The 19,267-nt window shown below is 45.5% G+C and overlaps 2 protein-coding genes across 2 annotated transcripts; one reads left to right on the top strand and one right to left on the bottom strand.

Annotated features, from left to right (window-relative positions):
• The first annotated feature begins 4,360 nt into the window (after window positions 1-4,360).
• LOC138677378 (uncharacterized) lies at window positions 4,361-6,422 on the top strand. The gene is made up of 2 exons (XM_069767460.1): window positions 4,361-4,882; window positions 5,019-6,422. Exons 1-2 carry the CDS (start codon window positions 4,533-4,535, stop codon window positions 5,902-5,904), a joined length of 1,236 nt encoding a protein of 411 aa, XP_069623561.1. The 5' UTR covers window positions 4,361-4,532; the 3' UTR covers window positions 5,905-6,422.
• Window positions 6,423-6,626: 204 nt separating this feature from the next.
• LOC138677379 (uncharacterized) lies at window positions 6,627-8,827 on the bottom strand. The gene is made up of 3 exons (XM_069767461.1): window positions 8,791-8,827; window positions 8,458-8,620; window positions 6,627-7,699 (listed from the first exon to the last, which is right to left on the bottom strand). Exon 3 carries the CDS (start codon window positions 7,480-7,482, stop codon window positions 6,688-6,690), a length of 795 nt encoding a protein of 264 aa, XP_069623562.1. The 5' UTR covers window positions 7,483-7,699; window positions 8,458-8,620; window positions 8,791-8,827; the 3' UTR covers window positions 6,627-6,687.
• Between the last annotated feature and the right edge of the window lie 10,440 nt (window positions 8,828-19,267).

The following is a 19,267-nucleotide window of genomic DNA, read 5'->3' as shown; positions in this document are numbered from 1 at the left end:
TTCCTAAGGCGAAGACAGTGAAGCTGTCACTGATTGTCCACAGGGTTTGCAAAATGACACTCACAAAATCGCCGCGAGAGACACCGTGGCGATACCATTGGAAGTATTAAAATCACATACTTGCAGTCACATGACGGTTCGCTTCCTGTGTGTGATGTGAGGAATCACAAATCTGCATTTACAAACAGTCACTACTGACTTGTTGTCCAGTCTTAAAAATCACCTTTAAGTACAAATATTAGTTACACTGTTTTTTTAGACATGACATGTTAAACTTTAGAAGCGTGTAGCATGCTCTTGTTTAGAACTCCATGTGGTTTGAAGTTCCTTTTTCATAATTCGAATTACATCAGCCACCATTTCTTGTTGAAAATCTTGTGATGTGGGCTCATATAAACATTTTGCAACCCAAGCTTTGCGTGCTTTTGAAAATTCAAGATGGTATCTAGCACTGCCAGTGGAATCAGTTTCATTGTCAAACCTACAACCTGCAGTAACCACCGATCGACCAAACCGCTGCACGACCAAACCGCTGCACGACCAGCTCTACCATCACCTACTGTATCCTCACCCATCCCTTGTAGATTGTGAGCCATCGCAGGCAGGATCCTCTCTCCTCCTGTTCAAGTTGTGACTTACCCCTCCTCACATGTAAAGCACCATGGAATAAATGGCGCTATAATAATAAATAATAATGTGTCATGTTGAACCACAGCCTTCAATCTATCAACATTTCTATTGTGGTCCAAGGCCTCCAACTGGCTGCGAGCAATCATGCCATCAATAAAGAAATGTAAGCGCTTAAGCCAGTATTTTAAACATACGCTATGATACCATTCCAATTCTCCTGTGTGACAGAAGTAGTTGATCTGTCTTATGCCCCGTAGAAAATTTTTGCTCTTCGCTATTCCTTTCGACAGGGTCATGGCTATCGATGTAGGATCTCGCCATTGGGTATTGTCCAATTTCTCAGCAGTGCGTGGCAAATACTCACATGCAATATAGGGTTCAGAACCAGACCACTCATGGATATTTCTCACATGTTGCAACATTGATTCTATCGTAAAATCAGTTGGTCAGCATCTCTTCTGCAGGTACGCGAAGACCACCATAAATGGTATTTGATTGGCTGTATCCAACGTGACAGTATTTCACCTTCCTTTTTTTTTGGATGCTGCTAGAATTTTGTTGCCCACTGACTTGGCCAGATGCCAAACATCAAATTGATGTTGAATATTTGGATATTTTTCCCACATTAGTTTACGTATTGCAATGTGTCGGTCAGTGGCGATAACCTGAATGTCAAGTCCTTGTTCAAGGAGGAAATTAACATTTTTTTCAAAGGCTATTTTTTCAAGGCAAACTGAAGGTGTTGGTAGAACCACCTGCTCAACAGAAAGACTGCAAATTTTCTTTGATTCTGTGTCCATCATAGAATATATGCAATATTTTGCACAGAATCCAGGGCTGTCTGACTGTCCATCTCCTGTGAGACACACCGAGGCTTTTTTCATATCTTCGAGTACGTTTCTTTGTACCAGGTTCCAGTGGTGATCTATTTCAAGGAAGATGTAATTTTTTTGATTTTTGAAATGTGTTGATTTTCCTATACTACACCTTTTTAGAGTAGTAAAGAAGTGCTTCATTCTTAAGAGAGCTTGAACCACTTAAAATGATTGCAGATTATATCAATACATTGCCCAGTGCCCTCAATCCAAGCTTGGGTTGGCTGTCCCACAGTTTAAAATGATGTCCATTTTCACACTGCACAAATATTGTTATCATGCTCCCAACTAATTTTCTTTTTAATTTGATCAATTTACCGAGGTGTCTGTTGACAAGGTACCTTAGAAATTAACAACCTCAAACAACAGTCAAAGACAAGATATACTTTTCAGCTGCATGGTTGTCATACTGAAATTGTAAGTCTTCAAAATCTTTGTCTTCTGTATCCTCATCACTGTCCTCAGAAAAAATACCCTCATTTTCCTCAGCACAATGTGAACAATGAAAAGATTCGTCACGTGGGTCAACATAAGTGGTGCCACTTTGCTCAATTGTACTATCACGCACATCTTCAGTTTGTGGGGACATTTCTAGTACTACAACTTCTTGCATTTGAGATAGTGGCAAAAATCCTTCCTCCAATGCTGAAAACAGCTCACCCGATTGTTGTCCATGTTCCTTTTGGTTTGAATGTTCTGCAATTTGATAAGCACAGTAATCATGGTCAACCAAACCTGATGATTGAACAGTGGGAATAAAATATTTTAATGGTGTAGATGTTAATTGTGATGTTCTTGACAAGGACACTTCAAAATCCATCTCATCATATTCCAATACATCTTTACAAGGCTTTTCTTTATGAACAGCACTGGGTGCACTTAAGTCAAGTTGTATTTGTTTCTTAGTGGAACCCTGTGTATCTGTTTTAGGTTGGGACTCATTTTTTTCCATGTCTGAGTCACTAATTGACTCACATACCCATGTTAGTGGTTCAAAAACAGTCTTTATTTGAGTTTGTTGAAGGACCCATTTTGCACATAGTGCGTCTATTTCTTTTTGAAAAATGTGTTTGCGTCGTTCTTGGTCGCTTAAATTTCTAATGCTCTGTGTTCACAGCAAATGATCGTCTGTTGGGCACTTTAGCAATGTGTAGTGCAAGGCTGTCTGAAGATTCACTAGTAGGGTTGAGCGAAACGGGTTGTTCATTTTCAAAAGTCGCTGACTTTTGGCAAAGTCGGGTTTCATGAAACCCGACCCCTGTGCGGGGTCGGCCATGCGGTACGCGACTTTCGCGCCAAAGTCGCGTTTCAATGACGCGTTCAGCGCCATTTCTCAGCCAATGAAGGTGAACGCATAGTGTGGGCAGCGTGATGACATAGGTCCTGGTCCCCACCATCTTAGAGAAGGGCATTGCAGTGATTGGCTTGCTGTCTGCGGCGCCACAGGGGCTATAAAGAGGCGTTCCCGGCGACCGCCATCTTACTGCTGCTGATCTGAGCTTAGGGAGAGGTTGCTGCCGCTTCGTCAGAAGCAGGGATAGCGTTGGGCAGGGTCCATTAACCACCAAACCGCTTGTGCTGTAGCGATTTCCACTGTCCAACACCACCTTCGGTTTGCAGGCACAGTGGAGGCTACATTTTTTTTTCCTCAGTGCTGTAGCTCATTGGGCTGCCCTAGAAGGCTCCCTGATAGCTGCATTGCTGTGTGTACGCCGCTGTGCGTACGCCGCTGTGCAAACCAACTGCTTTTTTCAAAGCACAAATCCTGTTGTTCCTTCCTTTCTGCACAGCTATCTTTTTTGTTTGTCCACACTTTTTATTTAATTTGTGCATCAGTCCACTCCTTATTGCTGCCTGCCATACCTGGCTGAGATTACTGCAGGCAGGGAGATAGTAATTGTAGGACAGTTCCTGTTTTTTTTAGTTTTGTTTTTTTGGTGGGAGATTAAGATTGGCAATTTGGCATTTCTGCTAGAGTGCCATCCCTGTGTGTGCCATCTCTCTCACATAGTGGGCCATAGAAAGCCTTTTCATTTTTCTGTATTTTTTTGTGGGGTTTATAAATTCTCCCTGATAAAAAAAATACAGTGGGAGATTAATATTGGCCTTTGGGCTTGTGTGCCAGTCCTGAGTGTGCCATCTCTCTCTCAAATAGTGGGCCATAGAAAGCCTATTAATTTTTCTTTTTTATTGGGTTTCTAAATACTCCCAGAAAAAATAAAAAAAATCAGTGGGAGATTAATATTGCCCTTTCTGCTTGTGTGCCACTCCTGACTCCTGGGTGTGCCATCTCTCAACCAGTGGGCAGTCACTGGGCCATAGAAAGGCTATTTTTTTTGTTGATTTGGTTTCTAAATTCTACCTGAAAAAATCAATAAATCAATCAGTGGAAGATAAATATTGACCTCTGGGCTTGTGTGCCACTCCTGACTCCTGTGTGTGCCATCTCTCAGTCAGTGGGCCATAGAAAGCCTATTTTTTTTTTTTTTTGTTGATTTGGTTTCTAAATTCTACCTGAAAAAATCAATAAATCAATCAGTGGGAGATAAACATTGGCCTCTGGGCTTGTGTGCCACTCCTGACTCCTGTGTGTGCCATATCTCACTCAGTGGGCCATAGAAAGCCTATTTTTTTTTTTTGTTGATTTGGTTTCTAAATTCTACCTGAAAAAATCAATAAGTCTAAGTTCACATTTGCGTTGTGCGCCGCAGCGTCGTCGCCGCAACGCACAACGCAAACAAAAACGCACCAAAACGCATGTACAACGCAGCGTTTTGCGCCGCATGCGTTCAACGCATGCGTCGCAAAACGCTGCGGGTTTTTGAAACGCAGTTGCGTTTTTACCAAAAAACGCTGCGTTTTTAGACGCATGCGTTTTTTGTGCAGTGAGTCATTCATCATCCCCCACCCACAATAAAAAGTGTCTACACAATAGATAAAGAACCACCAATGGCTAGAAGAGGGTTGGTGTTAACAAATGTGTATATACCCTGGCAGAGATGAATTCCTCACATTTTGCTGGTATTCATGATGGAGCGAACCATGAACAGTATCTACATGGATATGGAGATGGAATTTGCCTTGGCTCATGCCTATGCTGTTGCCTGTTTTAATGAAAGGGAAAGGGAAAGACGGAGATGGAGTCGTCGCCGCCGCTTTTGGATCCACCCTATAGTTGAAGTCCGGGAGAGTCGTGGAGCATACCATTGCTTGTTTGGCGAACTGAATGACAACCGGGAAAAATATTTCGAATATACCCGGATGTCACAGGAGAGCTTCCGCTATCTTCTGCGTCGGGTGGAAGGATCCATTAGCAGGCAGGACACGCAGCTCCGGAGAGCTATTTCCGCAGAGGAACGGCTGCTGGTGACTCTACGGTACGTTGCTGTTTGAATGAATGTGATATCTATTTACTTTTTATTTTATTTTATTAATTTTTTTCAATTGTAATGGTCAATGTACTTTTATAAATTATAATGTGCTTTATTCAAAATTTCTTTATCTTCTTTGCAGTTTCCTGGCTACCGGAGAAACGTTTAGGTCACTTCATTTTCAATTCCGGATTGGAGTCTCCACTCTTTCAGGAATTATTGCTGAGACATGCCGCGCTTTGTGGGATAATCTCCGGGAGGAATATTTACCTGTCCCTACAAGTGCAATCTGGGAGGCCAACGCACAGAAATTCAACCAAGTGTGTAATTTTCCAAACTGTATTGGCGCTGTCGATGGAAAGCACATTCGGATTACCAAGCCTGCGAAAAGTGGATCCCTTTTCTACAATTATAAAAAATACTTTTCAACTGTTCTCATGGCAATTGCCGGTGCGGACTGCCGTTTTCTCGCAGTGGACATTGGTGCATTTGGGCGTGCAAATGACTCGCGCACATTTAAAGAGTCGGATATGGGCCAAAAGTTATATGGAAACAATTTTAATTTCCCACAGCCACGACCTCTTCCCCACACCGAAGGCCCGGCGATGCCATTTGTTGTGGTAGGGGATGAGGCATTCCAAATGTCTGCCAACCTATTGAAACCCTACTCCAGTCGGGGCTTGGACCATACAAAAAGGGTTTTCAATTACAGACTGTCCAGGGCCAGAAGGACTGTGGAGTGCGCCTTTGGCATCCTCGTTTCCAAATGGCGGATATTGGGATCGGCCATTAATCTTAAAATTGAAACAGTGGATGAGGTGGTGAAGGCTTGTGTGGTTCTCCACAATTTCATTATGGCCAAAGAGAGAATAAATGTTGAACTGGATGAACCCATAGCCAACCCCTTGCCCGATTACCATGATCATCCTCTGAGGACAAGTGTGGAAATTGCGCAGATGCGTGATCGTTTTGCGGCCTATTTTGTGTCAGATGTTGGCCGTGTGTCATGGCAAGATCAAATGGTGTAGTAATGTTACTTTTGGACTGTCTTCTGATTGTAACTACACCAATAATACCTCTACTGTGACAGTTAGAAATATATTAAAAAAAAATAATTTTCCATTAAATGTGCAATCAAAGTTCCGTTTAGGTTGGTTTGGTATATGTCAAATTTTGCATCTAAGTATAGTTCACAAATTTAATGTTCCTATAAAAACTTGAACCTGTTGTTTTTAAAATATTAAAGAAAAAAGTTTTTAAATTCTATACCGATTCAAATACAATTTTTATACCATAATATTACATATACTTGTTTGTCTGATTGACCTGTATCTTTGTGTTTTACCTGATAAGCAACGATAACAGCGATGTTTTTCAATTGAAACCAGGGTAAATATCTGAAGCGTGGCCCTGCGCTTATCAACATGATGTACGTGGGCCTCTGCATCGTTGTTCGCTGGAGAGATGTCTGTGACAGCTCTCCAGGGACCAACCAGCGGACGCTGCAGTGATCTGCATCATTGTCTGTTTCACTGCTGCATTAAGTGTGAACACCTCATACACTTTAGTGTTTGTGAACACCTCATACAGCAATGAGAGACACCCAAAAAAAGACAAACTAAAAATTGAAAAAATAGTGTCTGACATTGCATATATGAGGTGTTTGAAGCACAAAATATGTGTAGACAGCACATGGCGTGATTTTCCGAGAAAAATTCTGGAAAATAATAGCATAAATAATAACAAATAGTGTTTTTTAAAAATAACATTTTTTATTGGGGGAAAACAGAAAACAAAAAGGGTTCTTAAACTTAGGGGGTTTCCACCTGTGCCACCAGAGGAGAATGGTAGGTGTCTTCTCTGGAATGGTGAGAGAAATGGGAGGATGATGGAGAAGACGACGATGATGGCGAAGAGGAGGATACATAGTCAAGTAGACTTGATGGGAGATTCAAACCCTCCCCAGGGTATACTGGGGAGGAAACCGCCACCTCTGTAGGGGAGGGAGGAGGCAACACAAGCCTTGTTTGGCCATGGCTGCTCCTACTGCGACTCGAGCCCCTACGGACAGTTGGTGTTGTCACTGGAACAGCAACCAGAGCCTCTTGGTGTGCCCGTCTGTGTTTCCTCTTTTTTTTTTTTTTTTTGGGTCCTGTGGCAGGTTCCCCAGCATGATGACGCCTACGGGAGGATGAAGGCATGGCAGGAGCAGGAGTCGGCGGCACTATGTTATGGTGCCTGTGGTGGCGTCGCTCGGCACGTGGACCACGGTGGGGTGGCTGGAGTGGCTCTCCAGCAGGAGTGGGAGTCATGCTTGCCAGCGACGGCACTACTGCCATTGTCGCTGACTGCATGACCCCAGCCTGCTGGAGAGCCCTCACGTAGGAAGTGTTGCAGGACTGCATCACTGAAATCTGTAGTTCCGGCGTAAGGTGTTCCACCATGCCCTTAGCAATGGTACTAAAAAAATGTTTTGCCGGATTTGAGAGCTCGGTTTCAATTGTTTCAAGGCGCCGGTCGATATTGGACAGACGAGTGTCCATGTTATCGCTCAACGCCTTGAAACAGTTCTGGAAAACCGTGCTCAAATGCAAAAATTCGGGCATGGTTGGCCTGTCCGAGGCCCGCTGGCGCTGTCGGGAATACCCAAACGAAGGTGCGCCAGAGGCCTCGGCCAGGGGAACACCTGATGTACCGGCTGCCGGTTCACCAGATGGTGGTGCAAGCCTGCTGTCGCTGTGGGAGGGCTGTGATGGATCAGATGGCGATTCAAGAAGGACCGCTTCTGCGGGGCGAGCTCTCTCGAGGGTGCTGCTGTGTGTCCTGTGAAAAGATAATGAAAAAATTAGTCTTCAATGAATAACCTCTCCCATACGCCAACTCCTGGAATAAAAATAGCATTACATTACACAATAATACAAATCCTCTGTCTCACAGTCTGTGTGGCCAATAATTAATTTCTGATTGTTATCGCCAGCTGAGCGTTAGGGCCGACGATAACAATCATGAACATTCCCGCTGTCAAAGCATTTTGACCGTATACCACTGTGGGTATAAAAATTTTGTAATCGAAAACTCTTTCTGGAAGCTGCCTATGCCACAAAAATAGTTGAAAATTTAATGTCAAGATAAAAAATTAAATAAAAAAAAAACCAGTGATTTCACTGATCTGATTGCAGGAACGACCATGATGTTAGGATCATGTGATCGAGACTTCATCATTATTCCTGCAATCAGAACTACCCTGACTCAGAACCTGTCATGGACTACAAGGACTCACGCTTAACCCAAAAAATTAACTAATGGCCTATATAGCATTTTAATAGGGATACATTTACGTGGATGGCCAATATGTTACGCTGACTACATGGATGGGCAATACAGTATGTGCCTGTGAAATATACTATGTGGATACGTGGCTAGAACGTGTGGTATGTGGCTGCGATATTGTTACCTGCCAATATACTATGTGGATGCACAATGTACGTGGCTGGGCAATGTACTATGTGTTTGTGCAGTAGGCTATGTGGCTGGGCACTGTAATGGGGCTGTGCAATATGTTTTGTGGACAAAATACTTACTGACGGCGGCCAAGGACTGGTCTTAAGAACTGTAAACATTTTGAATATTTATAGGGCACAGACTTGGCCGCAGCAGCACCACTCTTCGAGCGCTCCTCCTCTGCCCGTAGCCCCTTATTGAAACGGTCCTTGATGGATCGCCATCTGATCCTCAACCTTTTAACTGTGAATGCAAAGGAAAAAAAAGGTTACATATGTAGCATTTGAAATGGATAAAACAACCGTGTGCGATGCAAAACTTTAGGTGTTTATTGCATCACACACGGTTGTGTTTATCCTGGAAAGATGGTGGGTCATAGCAACGTATCTGCACGGCGTATCAGCAATACTCACCAAAGTTGGCTTTGTCCTTTGCAGGAGCTATGTCAAAGCCCTCCTACAGCGACTTTGCCACCTCTACCCACAAACGCCTCAACACCACCTGGTCCATGTGCCGGGAGTCACGGCTGTCCCACAACGGGCCACGCTCCTGGATGCTTGATATGAGGAGCTCCACATCAATGACTCCATGGTCCCGTTGTGAAACCTAGAAAAATTACAAACAGAAAAGGTTACAAATATGCAAATATTAACAAACACCAGCACCTGTCATGATATGTACCTTGGCCCTATCCTTTGTCATTTGATATATGTATATTGATGGTTTCTACACCTGTATTTTTGAATGTTTTGGTTGTTTCACCTTTGTTACCTTCCCCCAATACTTGCTACCCTGAAAAGTTTGAATGTAAGCTTACTAAACATCCCTAGTGAAAGCAGGATGCTAATCAAAAAAATAAAAATAAATTGTTTAATAAAAATACTCACTCGCCGTGCTGACGCCACACCTTGGCCCTGACCTCTCTGCTCCCGCTGACTTCCTTCACCCTCACTTGAAGAAGCCTGTAAAAATTGTATAAAGAAATTATTTTAAAAACTACAAATGACTGCGAATAGTAAGGAAATTGACATAATTACTCACCACACTCCCCTGCGCCGATTGGCTCGATTCTGACACAGTGGCCATTGTAGCACGTTTGTTCTGCCATGAAAAAATGAAAAAAAAAAATCAAAACTAAACCTAAATATGGCACATACAATAAAATATGCCCAAAATTTTTTACAACAACCACATTTGACTTTTGACTGATCGGACAAAGCAAAAATAAGAAAGCGACACCACAACGCCATACATTGCAAGAGAAGACAATCAATAGAAGAAACTATACAAGAATAGACCCAAACCAAAAAGCAAAAATAGACACCTATGTCCAAAAATGGACATATCAAAACTTTCTGAAAAAACATTACAGGCACAAAAATACAATGAAAGAGCAAAATAATGAACGCAATACTTTACAATTGCAACAAGACATGATCCTAAAAAACAACATCTTGTGACATCTAACCACAGAAAGACAAAAGGCAATAAAAACCATTCTAGATAACAAGCAATAAACATTACGGGACAACCGCTGTAAAAATATACAGCAACCCAAACATAAACCATAGCCAAATAGAAAATAAAACACATGGAATTTTTAAAAAAGGCCACCACCAAAAATAATATAAACAAATAAAAATTATACTACACACTTCGCAATGCAATCAGTCAATGAAGGAAGATATATGGCATACGGAAAACGACGTAAAAACATCAGCGATATTTTTTAAAATAAAGGGAAAGTACAATTGAAACTATAATGGCATAGCAGCAGCACGGAACTATACAATACAAAGACATCATAAATGTTGCCCCCCCACCAGCAAGAAAATACACTCAAGGAAAGAAAAAATAAAGCCAACAGCATAATCCAAAACACAGCAAGACATGAGCCAAGAAAATGCCACACAGTTACCACCAACAATAGAAACCAGAAAAACATGCACCAGAAATTTTACAAGACAAAATGAGCAAAAATCAATACATTGAACAACCACATGACACAAGAACAAAACACATAACCAAACCCAAACTAACGTAAAAAAAAAAAATAAAAGAAAAAAAAATTAAATAAAATAAATGCAATCCTATTAACCCAGAAGAACATCAGAACCAGACAAACAATTTTTCAATAACAACCCATAACCGTAATAGCACAGACCAAACATTACAAAAATATAGACAAATCAAGAAATAAAACACAGAATACAAAATGTGCAAAGAGAAATATATACTTACAAGTTTGGAAAGCAGATTCTCCAGTCTAGTCTTGTCTGGTGTGATGACTTGTGAAAGACAATGGCAAACCCCTCGTTTCTTTATATATATAGGTTGTTTTTTTTGTGTCTAGACAAAGTCTAGACAATGTTTTGCATTTTTTATTGGAAAACGCATGCGTCGTACAACGCACCACGACGCAAGTACTTGCGTCGTCTGCGTTGTCAATACAAGTCAATGGGAAAAAAGGCGCATCGCCGACGCAAACACGACGCAAACACGACGCATGCGTTTTTTAAAAGGTCGGCGCCGCCAGAAAAATGCAACATGTTGCGTTTGCCGCGCCCAGACAGGTGCGCCCTAACGCCGCATGCGGCGTAAAACGCAACACAACGCAACACAACGCAACACAACACATGCACATGCGGCCCCATGCGGCGCCAATGTTAAAGATAGGGCCGCACGACGCATGCGTTTTGTTGCGGCGGCGACGCTGCGGCGCAAACCGCAAATGTGAACGTACCCTAAATCAATCAGTGTGTTAGGTCTCGAGTTCCCACTTCTGCACAGGGGGAATCTCGGGCGTCTCCGCTGCGGTCTCCCATACCTATCCAGCCGCAGTGGAGTCTGCTCAGCAGGGACATCGGTCCCAGCGTCTTGCTCGGTCTCGCTCTGTGCAGAGAGTTACTGCTGCTTCTTCAGCTCCTGCCATTAAAGTCAGTGCTGGTCAGCAACGAGCGGACTTCTCTGGGACTAAGTCCTTATTTGCGCACACTGAGCATGCCCAGGGCAAGATCTCCCGATGGAGATCGAGGGTCATGTGCTCAGTCTCTACAGCGCATTCCATTGGTCCTCTTGGCAGGTCTTGGAAGGGCAAAGTTTCTGTGGCCACTTCCTGTCCTGCAACTATATAAACTGCGCATGACCGCACGGCCATGCGCTAGTGTACAATTATTATGTGTGTGTATAGATGGATGTATGTCGATGGATTAAAGCTCCTAAGTATCCCTCCCTAGAGTTGTTGACTGCTCGCGGATGATGGTAGCTCTCTAGCGCCCGACTATCCATCTGTATGTTACACACATCACAGCGTCCTATAGCTGTGCCTGTCAGTACGGCGCCGTGCGCTTGCCTTGCGCTTTCCATACCCAAGCCTGGGTGGTTAGTGGCGTCCGTCAGTGCGGCATCGCACGCACTCTTGTGCTCATTTATTACCAATAAGGTTCATTACACACCCAGTTGCGGTGTTGTGCCAGCAAGGGTCTAATCGGACTTCAATCCCTTTCGGGGTTAAGTTCGCTGACTACTTGCTCGCGCTCTATGTGCGGTACCGCGGTCCTGTGACTTAACAGGATCGCTTTCTTCACGTTGGGTGAGGTTTAACCCACGTGTTTATACTTTTAGTACCGCCATATAGTCTGTCATTCACTAGCAGCGGGTTTCGCCTGCACGGTGGACCCCGGACTGCGAACGCATCTATATCATCTTACTTGGTGCGTTCCGCCAGTCATAACATTACACTAGCGCCAGGGTCTGGCTAGTGATGACAGACAAACAGCAATCCTTCCGGTATATCCAGCAGCTGGAGGGTAGGTTGGCGGCTCTCGAGAGCGCAACCTCAGCTGTGGATGTGACCGCAGTTGCTGTACAGGCTGCCAGCGTGGCTGCAGCAACTTTGTCCATTGCCACCCCTGTTCCGACATTTTCTCGCCTCCCGCTGCCAGAAAAATTTTCTGGTGATAGCAAATTTTGTAGGGGATTTGTGAGTCAGTGCTCTATTCATCTTGAGCTCCTGGCTGCACGCTTCCCCACAGAGCGGGCTAAGGTGGGATTTATTGTATCTCTATTGTCGGACAGGGTGTTGGAATGGGCTACGCCGCTGTGGGAGCGTGGCGATCATGTGGTGCAGAGTGCTCAGCGTCTAGTGGTCGTAGGTGGAGGTACACTAGACACGGCGACGTTTGCCTCTAAATTGTCCTTTAAGGGGACAATTACTATAGGCTCATTCTCCCACTCAGTAGAGCTCTGCGTGGATTCTGGGGCGGAGGGCAATTTTAAGTCTTCTGCCTTCGCCCAACGTCACGCAATACCCCTGGTTATGCTAGCTCAACCTGTAACGGTACGAGTGGTGAATGGGTCGACACTGCCCTCACAGATAACACACCAGACCATCCCTTTTACTCTGTCCATGTCACCATCTCATCAGGAGATTATTTCTCTGCTCGTCATTCCAGAGGGAATTGATGAGATCCTGTTGGGAATACCTTGGCTACGGTACCACTCTCCTCATATCGAGTGGTCCTCTGGCAGAATTCTGGGATGGGGTGAATCTTGTGGGGGTAGGTGTCAGAGGGAGTGCGTTCAGGTTGCTACAACAGAGGTACCCGCAGATCTATCCTCTCTCCCCAAGCAGTATTGGTCTTATGCAGACGTGTTCTCCAAAAAGGCGGCGGAGACCCTTCCGCCCCATCGCCCCTATGACTGTCCTATTGACCTCTTGCCAGGTGCTGAGCCTCCCCGGGGTAGAGTCTATCCGCTATCTCTCCCGGAGACGGAGGCAATGTCACAGTACATCCAGGAAAATCTGGCAAGAGGGTTCATCAGGAAGTCAGTGCCACCTGCTGGGGCAGGGTTCTTCTTCGTGCAGAAGAAGAATGGGGAATTGCGTCCATGCATAGACTACAGGGGTCTTAACGCCATCACCGTTAAGAATAAGTACCCTTTGCCTCTGATATCCGAGCTATTCGATAGGCTTCGGGGAGCAAGGGTATTTACTAAATTAGATCTGCGGTGTGCTTACAACCTGATTCGCATCCGTGAGGGGGACGAATGGAAGACTGCGTTTAACACCAGGGATGGACACTATGAATATCTGGTGATGCCCTTCGGGCTCTGTAATGCCCCAGTCGTTTTCCAAGACTTTGTGAACGATATCTTCCGGGATATGCTTTCCACCTCGGTCGTAGTCTATCTGGATGATATTCTCATCTACTCTCCAGATATTGACTCCCACCGGAGAGACGTTAAGCAAAGTCTTCGACCTCCTACAAGTTGGAGAAGTGTATGTTTGACCAGGAGTCCTTACCTTTCCTAGGCTACATCATCTCAGCCCAGGGATTGGCTATGGATCCTGCCAAACTACAGGCTGTGATGGACTGGCAGGAACCCCATTCTCTTAAAGCGGTGCAGCGCTTTATGGGATTCATCAATTATTATCGCCAGTTCATCCCGCATTTCTCAACTTTGGTAGCTCCCTTGGTTGCCCTCACCAAAAAGGGGGCGAATCCCAAATTGTGGTCTGAGGAGGTCTCCAAGGCCTTTATCTCTATAAAGTCACACTTCGCTAGCGCTCCCATTCTACATCGCCCCGATGTTGATAAGCCATTTATCATGGAGGTGGATGCCTCTTCTGTTGGTGCTGGAGCAGTCCTCTTCCAAAAGGATGCTCAAGGTCGGAAGCATCCATGCATCTTTTTCTCCAAAACCTTCGCACCAGCAGAAAGGAATTATTCCATCAGGGACAGGGAGTTGCTAGCCATGAAGTTGGCTTTCTCGGAGTGGAGACATCTCTTGGAGGGAGCACGTTGTCCCTTCCAAGTCTTCACAGACCATAAAAATTTGGTATACCTGCAGACAGCTCAGCGGTTGAATTCTCGCCAGGCCAGATGGTCCTTGTTCTTCTCCCGGTTTCATTTCACCCTCCATTTCCTTTCTGGGCAGAAGAACATTCGGGCCGATGCTCTCTCTCGCTCCATTGTGTCATCTGCGGAGGAGGAGGAGGAGCCTCGGCTTATTGTCCCCACCGAGAGCTTGAGAACTGTGGCTCCGGTTTCGCTGGAGTCTGTGCCCCCGGGCAAGACTTTTGTTCCATCCAGTTTGCGACCGGAGGTTCTTTCTTGGGCGCACTCGTCCAGGGTGGGTGGACATTTTGGTACTAAAAGGACATCTGAGCTACTGGCGAGGACATACTGGTGGCCGCATATGGCCCGTGATGTCGCGGAGTATGTTCGGGCGTGTGTCTCTTGCGCCAGGAACAAGACTCCTCGGCAACGGCCAGCTGGTTTGCTGTATCCTCTGCCCGTGGCGGACAGGCCCTGGGAGATGGTCGGGATGGACTTTGTGGTGGGCTTGCCCAAGTCTCGTAACTGCACCATTATCTGGGTGATCACCGACCATTGGTGCCTCTTCCACGGCTACCATCTGCACGGGCGTTGGCTGTCTTGTTTATCAAGCATATCTTTCGCCTACACGGTATGCCAGACAAAATTGTTAGTGACCGGGGTCCCCAGTTTGCGTCTCGATTCTGGAGAGAGCTTTGTCGTCTACTCAGTATTGAGTTAAAGCTCTCTTCGGCATATCATCCAGAGACGAATGAGTTGGTTGAAAGGGCCAACCAGACCTTGGTCACATATCTGCGACATTTTGTTTCTGCCAGGCAGGATGACTGGGCATCCTTGCTAACGTGGGCAGAGTTTGCACTTAATGCCGTAGCCGACTCCACCGGTCATACTCCATTCCTCTTAAATTACGGCCAGCATCCGCGTGTTCCTGTGCCCATGCCTGTGTCTTCCGCTGACTCCAGGGTGGCAGACTGGGCTGTGGAGGCACGGGACATTTGGGATCGCACGCAGGATGCCATTCGGGCCTCCAAGGAGAGAATGAGGTCCTCCGCCGATGTTCATCGGCGCCCCGCTCCGACCTTTGCCCCGCTCCGACCTTTGCCCCTGGTTACTTTGTGTGGCTCTCCGCCCGTAACATCAGGCTGCGAGTTGAGTCCTCTAAGTTTGCTCCTCGCTACTTGGGTCCCTTCAAGGTTCTCAAACAGGTTAATCCCGTGGTCTACCGTCTGGCTCTTCCTCCACGCTTGGGTATCACCGACACCTTTCACGTATCCCTCTTGAAACCCGTATACATGTCCTGGTTTTCCGAGTCATCTGCCGAGACATCGGGTTCGTCTACGGACGATTATGAGGTGAACGCTATTTTGGGGTGCAAGGTGGTACGCGGCAAAAAGCTCTAGTTGGTGGATTGGAAGGGTTATGGCCCAGAGGACAGGTCATGGGAACCTGCTGAAAACATTCGGGCCCCACAGCTGATTGCTGCCTTCGAGCGTAGCGAGGCCCAAGGAGGGGGGAGCCCTAGGAGGGGGGGTAATGTTAGGTCTCGAGTTCCCACTTCTGCACAGGGGGAATGTCGGGCCGTCTTCGCTGTGGTCTCCCATTCCTATCCAGCCGCAGTGGAGTCTGCTCAGCAGGGACGTCGGTCCCAGCGTCTTGCTCGGTCTCGCTCTGTGCAGAGAGTTACTGCTGCTTCTTCAGCTCCTGCCATTAAAGTCAGTGCTGGTCAACAACGAGCGGACTTCTCTGGGACTAAGTCCTTATTTGCGCACACTGAGCATGCCCAGGGCAAGATCTCCCGTTGGAGATCGAGGGTCATGTGCTCAGGCTTTGCAGCGCATTCCATTGGTCCTCTTGGCAGGTCTTGGAAGGTCTTGGAAGGGCAAAGTTTCTGTGGCCACTTCCTGTCCTGCAACTATATAAACTGTGCATGACCGCACGGCCATGCGCTAGTGTACAATTATTATGTGTGTGTGTAGATGGATGTATGTCGATGGATGAAAGCTCCTAAGTATCCCTCCCTAGAGTTGTTGACTGCTCGCGGATGATGGTAGCTCTCTAGCGCCCGACTATCCATCTGTATGTTACACACATCACAGCGTCCTATAGCTGTGCCTGCCAGTACGGTGCCGTGCGCTTGCCTTGCGCTTTCCATACCCAAGCCTGGGTGGTTAGTGGCGTCCGTCAGTGCGGCATCGCACGCACTCTTGTGCTCATTTATTACTAATAAGGTTCATTACACACCCAGTTGCGGTGTTGTGCCAGCAAGGGTCTAATCGGACTTCAATCCCTTTCGGGGTTAAGTTCGCTGACTACTTGCTCGCGCTCTATGTGCGGTACCGCGGTCCTATGACTTAACAGGATCGCTTTCTTCACGTTGGGTGAGGTTTAACCCACGTGTTTATACTTTTAGTACCGCCATATAGTCTGTCATTCACTAGCAGCGGGTTTCGCCTGCACGGTGGACCCCGGACTGCGAACGCATCTATATCATCTTACTTGGTGCGTTCCGCCAGTCCTAACACAGTGGGAGAAAAATATTGGCCTCTGGGCTTGTGTGCCACTCCTGACTCCTGTGTGTGCCATCTCTCACTCAGTGGGCCATAGAAAGCCTTTTTTTTTTTTTTGGTTGATTTGGTTTCTAAATTCTACCTGAAAAAATAAATAAATCAATCAGTGGGAGATAAACATTGGCCTCTGGGCTTGTGTGCCACTCCTGACTCCTGTGTGTGCCATCTCTCACTCAGTGGGCCATAGAAAGCCTTTTCATTTTTCTGTTTTTTTTTTTTTTTTTGTGGGAGATTAAGATTGGCAATTTGGCATTTCTGCTAGAGTGCCATCCCTGTGTGTGCCATCTCTCTCACATAGTGGGCCATAGAAAGCCTTTTTTAATTTTTCTGTATTTTTTTTGTGGGGTTTATAAATTCTCCCTGATAAAAAAAATACAGTGGGAGATTAATATTGGCCTTTGGGCTTGTGTGCCAGTCCTGAGTGTGCCATCTCTCTCTCAAATAGTGGGCCATAGAAAGCCTATTAATTTTTCTTTTTTATTGGGTTTCTAAATACTCCCAGAAAAAATAAAAAAAAATCAGTGGGAGATTAATATTGCCCTTTCTGCTTGTGTGCCACTCCTGACTCCTGGGTGTGCCATCTCTCAACTAGTGGGCAGTCACTGGGCCATAGAAAGGCTATTTTTTTTGTTGATTTGGTTTCTAAATTCTACCTGAAAAAATCAATAAATCAATCAGTGGGAGATAAATATTGGCCTCTGGGCTTGTGTGCCACTCCTGACTCCTGTGTGTGCCATCTCTCAGTCAGTGGGCCATAGAAAGCCTATTTTTTTTTTTTGTTGATTTGGTTTCTAAATTCTACCTGAAAAAAATCAATAAATCAATCAGTGGGAGATAAATACTGTATTTTCTGGCGTATAAGACTACTTTTTAACCCCTGAAAATCTTCTCAAAAGTCGGGTATCGTCTTATACGCCAGGTGTCGTTTTATAGGGCAGGTGCGGAGTAATCTGCGGTCGCCGCATATTGTGGGGGGAGCGGTCCCAATGACGAGGTGAGGGGGCGCCTCACCGGGAAGGTGTAAGTGAAGCAGAGGCAGAGAAGGAGATAATAGGATACAAGGGCGATCCAGATTAGTGAAAGGAGTGTTTTTCTAGGCACAGCGCCGCTCTCTCTCTGTTTTGCATAACCCTGGCATCCCAGACGCTGACAGTTTGCTTCACTTACACCTTCCTGGTGAGGTGCTCCCTCACCTCGTCATCGGGACCACTCCCCCCCACTATATACTGTACGTCGACCGCAGATTGCTCCGCACCCACCCTATAAACTGTACGTCGACCGCAGATTGCTCCGCACCCACCCTATAAGACGACACCCGGCATATAAGACAACCCCCGACTTTTGAGAAGATTTTATATTTTAACTGGAAAAGTTGAGGGTCGTCTTATACACCCAGTCGTCTTATACGCCGGAAAATACGGTATTGGCCTCTGGGCTTGTGTGCCACTCCTGACTCCTGTGTGTGCCATCTCTCACTCAGTGGGCCATAGAAAGCCTATTTTTTTTTTGGTTGATTTGGTTTCTAAATTCTACCTGAAAAAAAATCAATAAATCAATCAGTGGGAGATAAACATTGGCCTCTGGGCTTGTGTGCCACTCCTGACTCCTGTGTGTGCCATCTCTCACTCAGTGGGCCATAGAAAGCCTATTTTTTTTTTTGTTGATTTGGTTTCTAAATTCTACCTGAAAAAATCAATAAATCAATCAGTGGGAGATAAATATTGGCCTCTGGGCTTGTGTGCCACTCCTGACTCCTGTGTGTGCCATCTCTCACTCAGTGGGCCATAGAAAGCCTTTTTTTTTTTTTGTTGTTGTTGATTTGGTTTCTAAATTACATAGTAACATAGTAAGGCCGAAAAAAGACATTTGTCCATCCAGTTCAGCCTATATTCCATCATAATAAATACCCAGATCTACGTCCTTCTACAGAACCTAATAATTGTATGATACAATATTGTTCTGCTCCAGGAAGACATCCAGGCCTCTCTTGAACCCCTCGACTGAGTTCGCCATCACCACCTCCTCAGGCAAGCAATTCCAGATTCTCACTGCCCTAACAGTAAAGAATCCTCTTCTATGTTGGTGGAAAAACCTTCTCTCCTCCAGACGCAAAGAATGCCCCCTTGTGCCCGTCACCTTCCTTGGTATAAACAGATCCTCAGCGAGATATTTGTATTGTCCCCTTATATACTTATACATGGTTATTAGATCGCCCCTCAGTCGTCTTTTTTCTAGACTAAATAATCCTAATTTCGCTAATCTATCTGGGTATTGTAGTTCTCCCATCCCCTTTATTAATTTTGTTGCCCTCCTTTGTACTCTCTCTAGTTCCATTATATCCTTCCTGAGCACCGGTGCCCAAAACTGGACACAGTACTCCATGTGCGGTCTAACTAGGGATTTGTACAGAGGCAGTATAATGCTCTCATCATGTGTATCCAGACCTCTTTTAATGCACCCCATGATCCTGTTTGCCTTGGCAG

This window comes from Ranitomeya imitator, chromosome 4, assembly GCF_032444005.1.
Source record: "Ranitomeya imitator isolate aRanImi1 chromosome 4, aRanImi1.pri, whole genome shotgun sequence".
NCBI lineage: Eukaryota > Metazoa > Chordata > Amphibia > Anura > Dendrobatidae > Ranitomeya > Ranitomeya imitator.
This window is presented reverse-complemented; position numbering and strand designations above follow the sequence as displayed.

Bases quoted from the DNA above. Each gene is read 5' to 3' on its own strand.
- LOC138677378 (XM_069767460.1), top strand. From the start codon at position 4,533: ATGATGGAGCGAACCATGAACAGTATCTACATGGATATGGAGATGGAA. The intron at 4,883-5,018 runs GTACGTTGCTGT...TCTTCTTTGCAG, and splicing joins CGGCTGCTGGTGACTCTACG to TTTCCTGGCTACCGGAGAAA.
- LOC138677379 (XM_069767461.1), bottom strand. From the start codon at position 7,482: ATGCCCGAATTTTTGCATTTGAGCACGGTTTTCCAGAACTGTTTCAAG.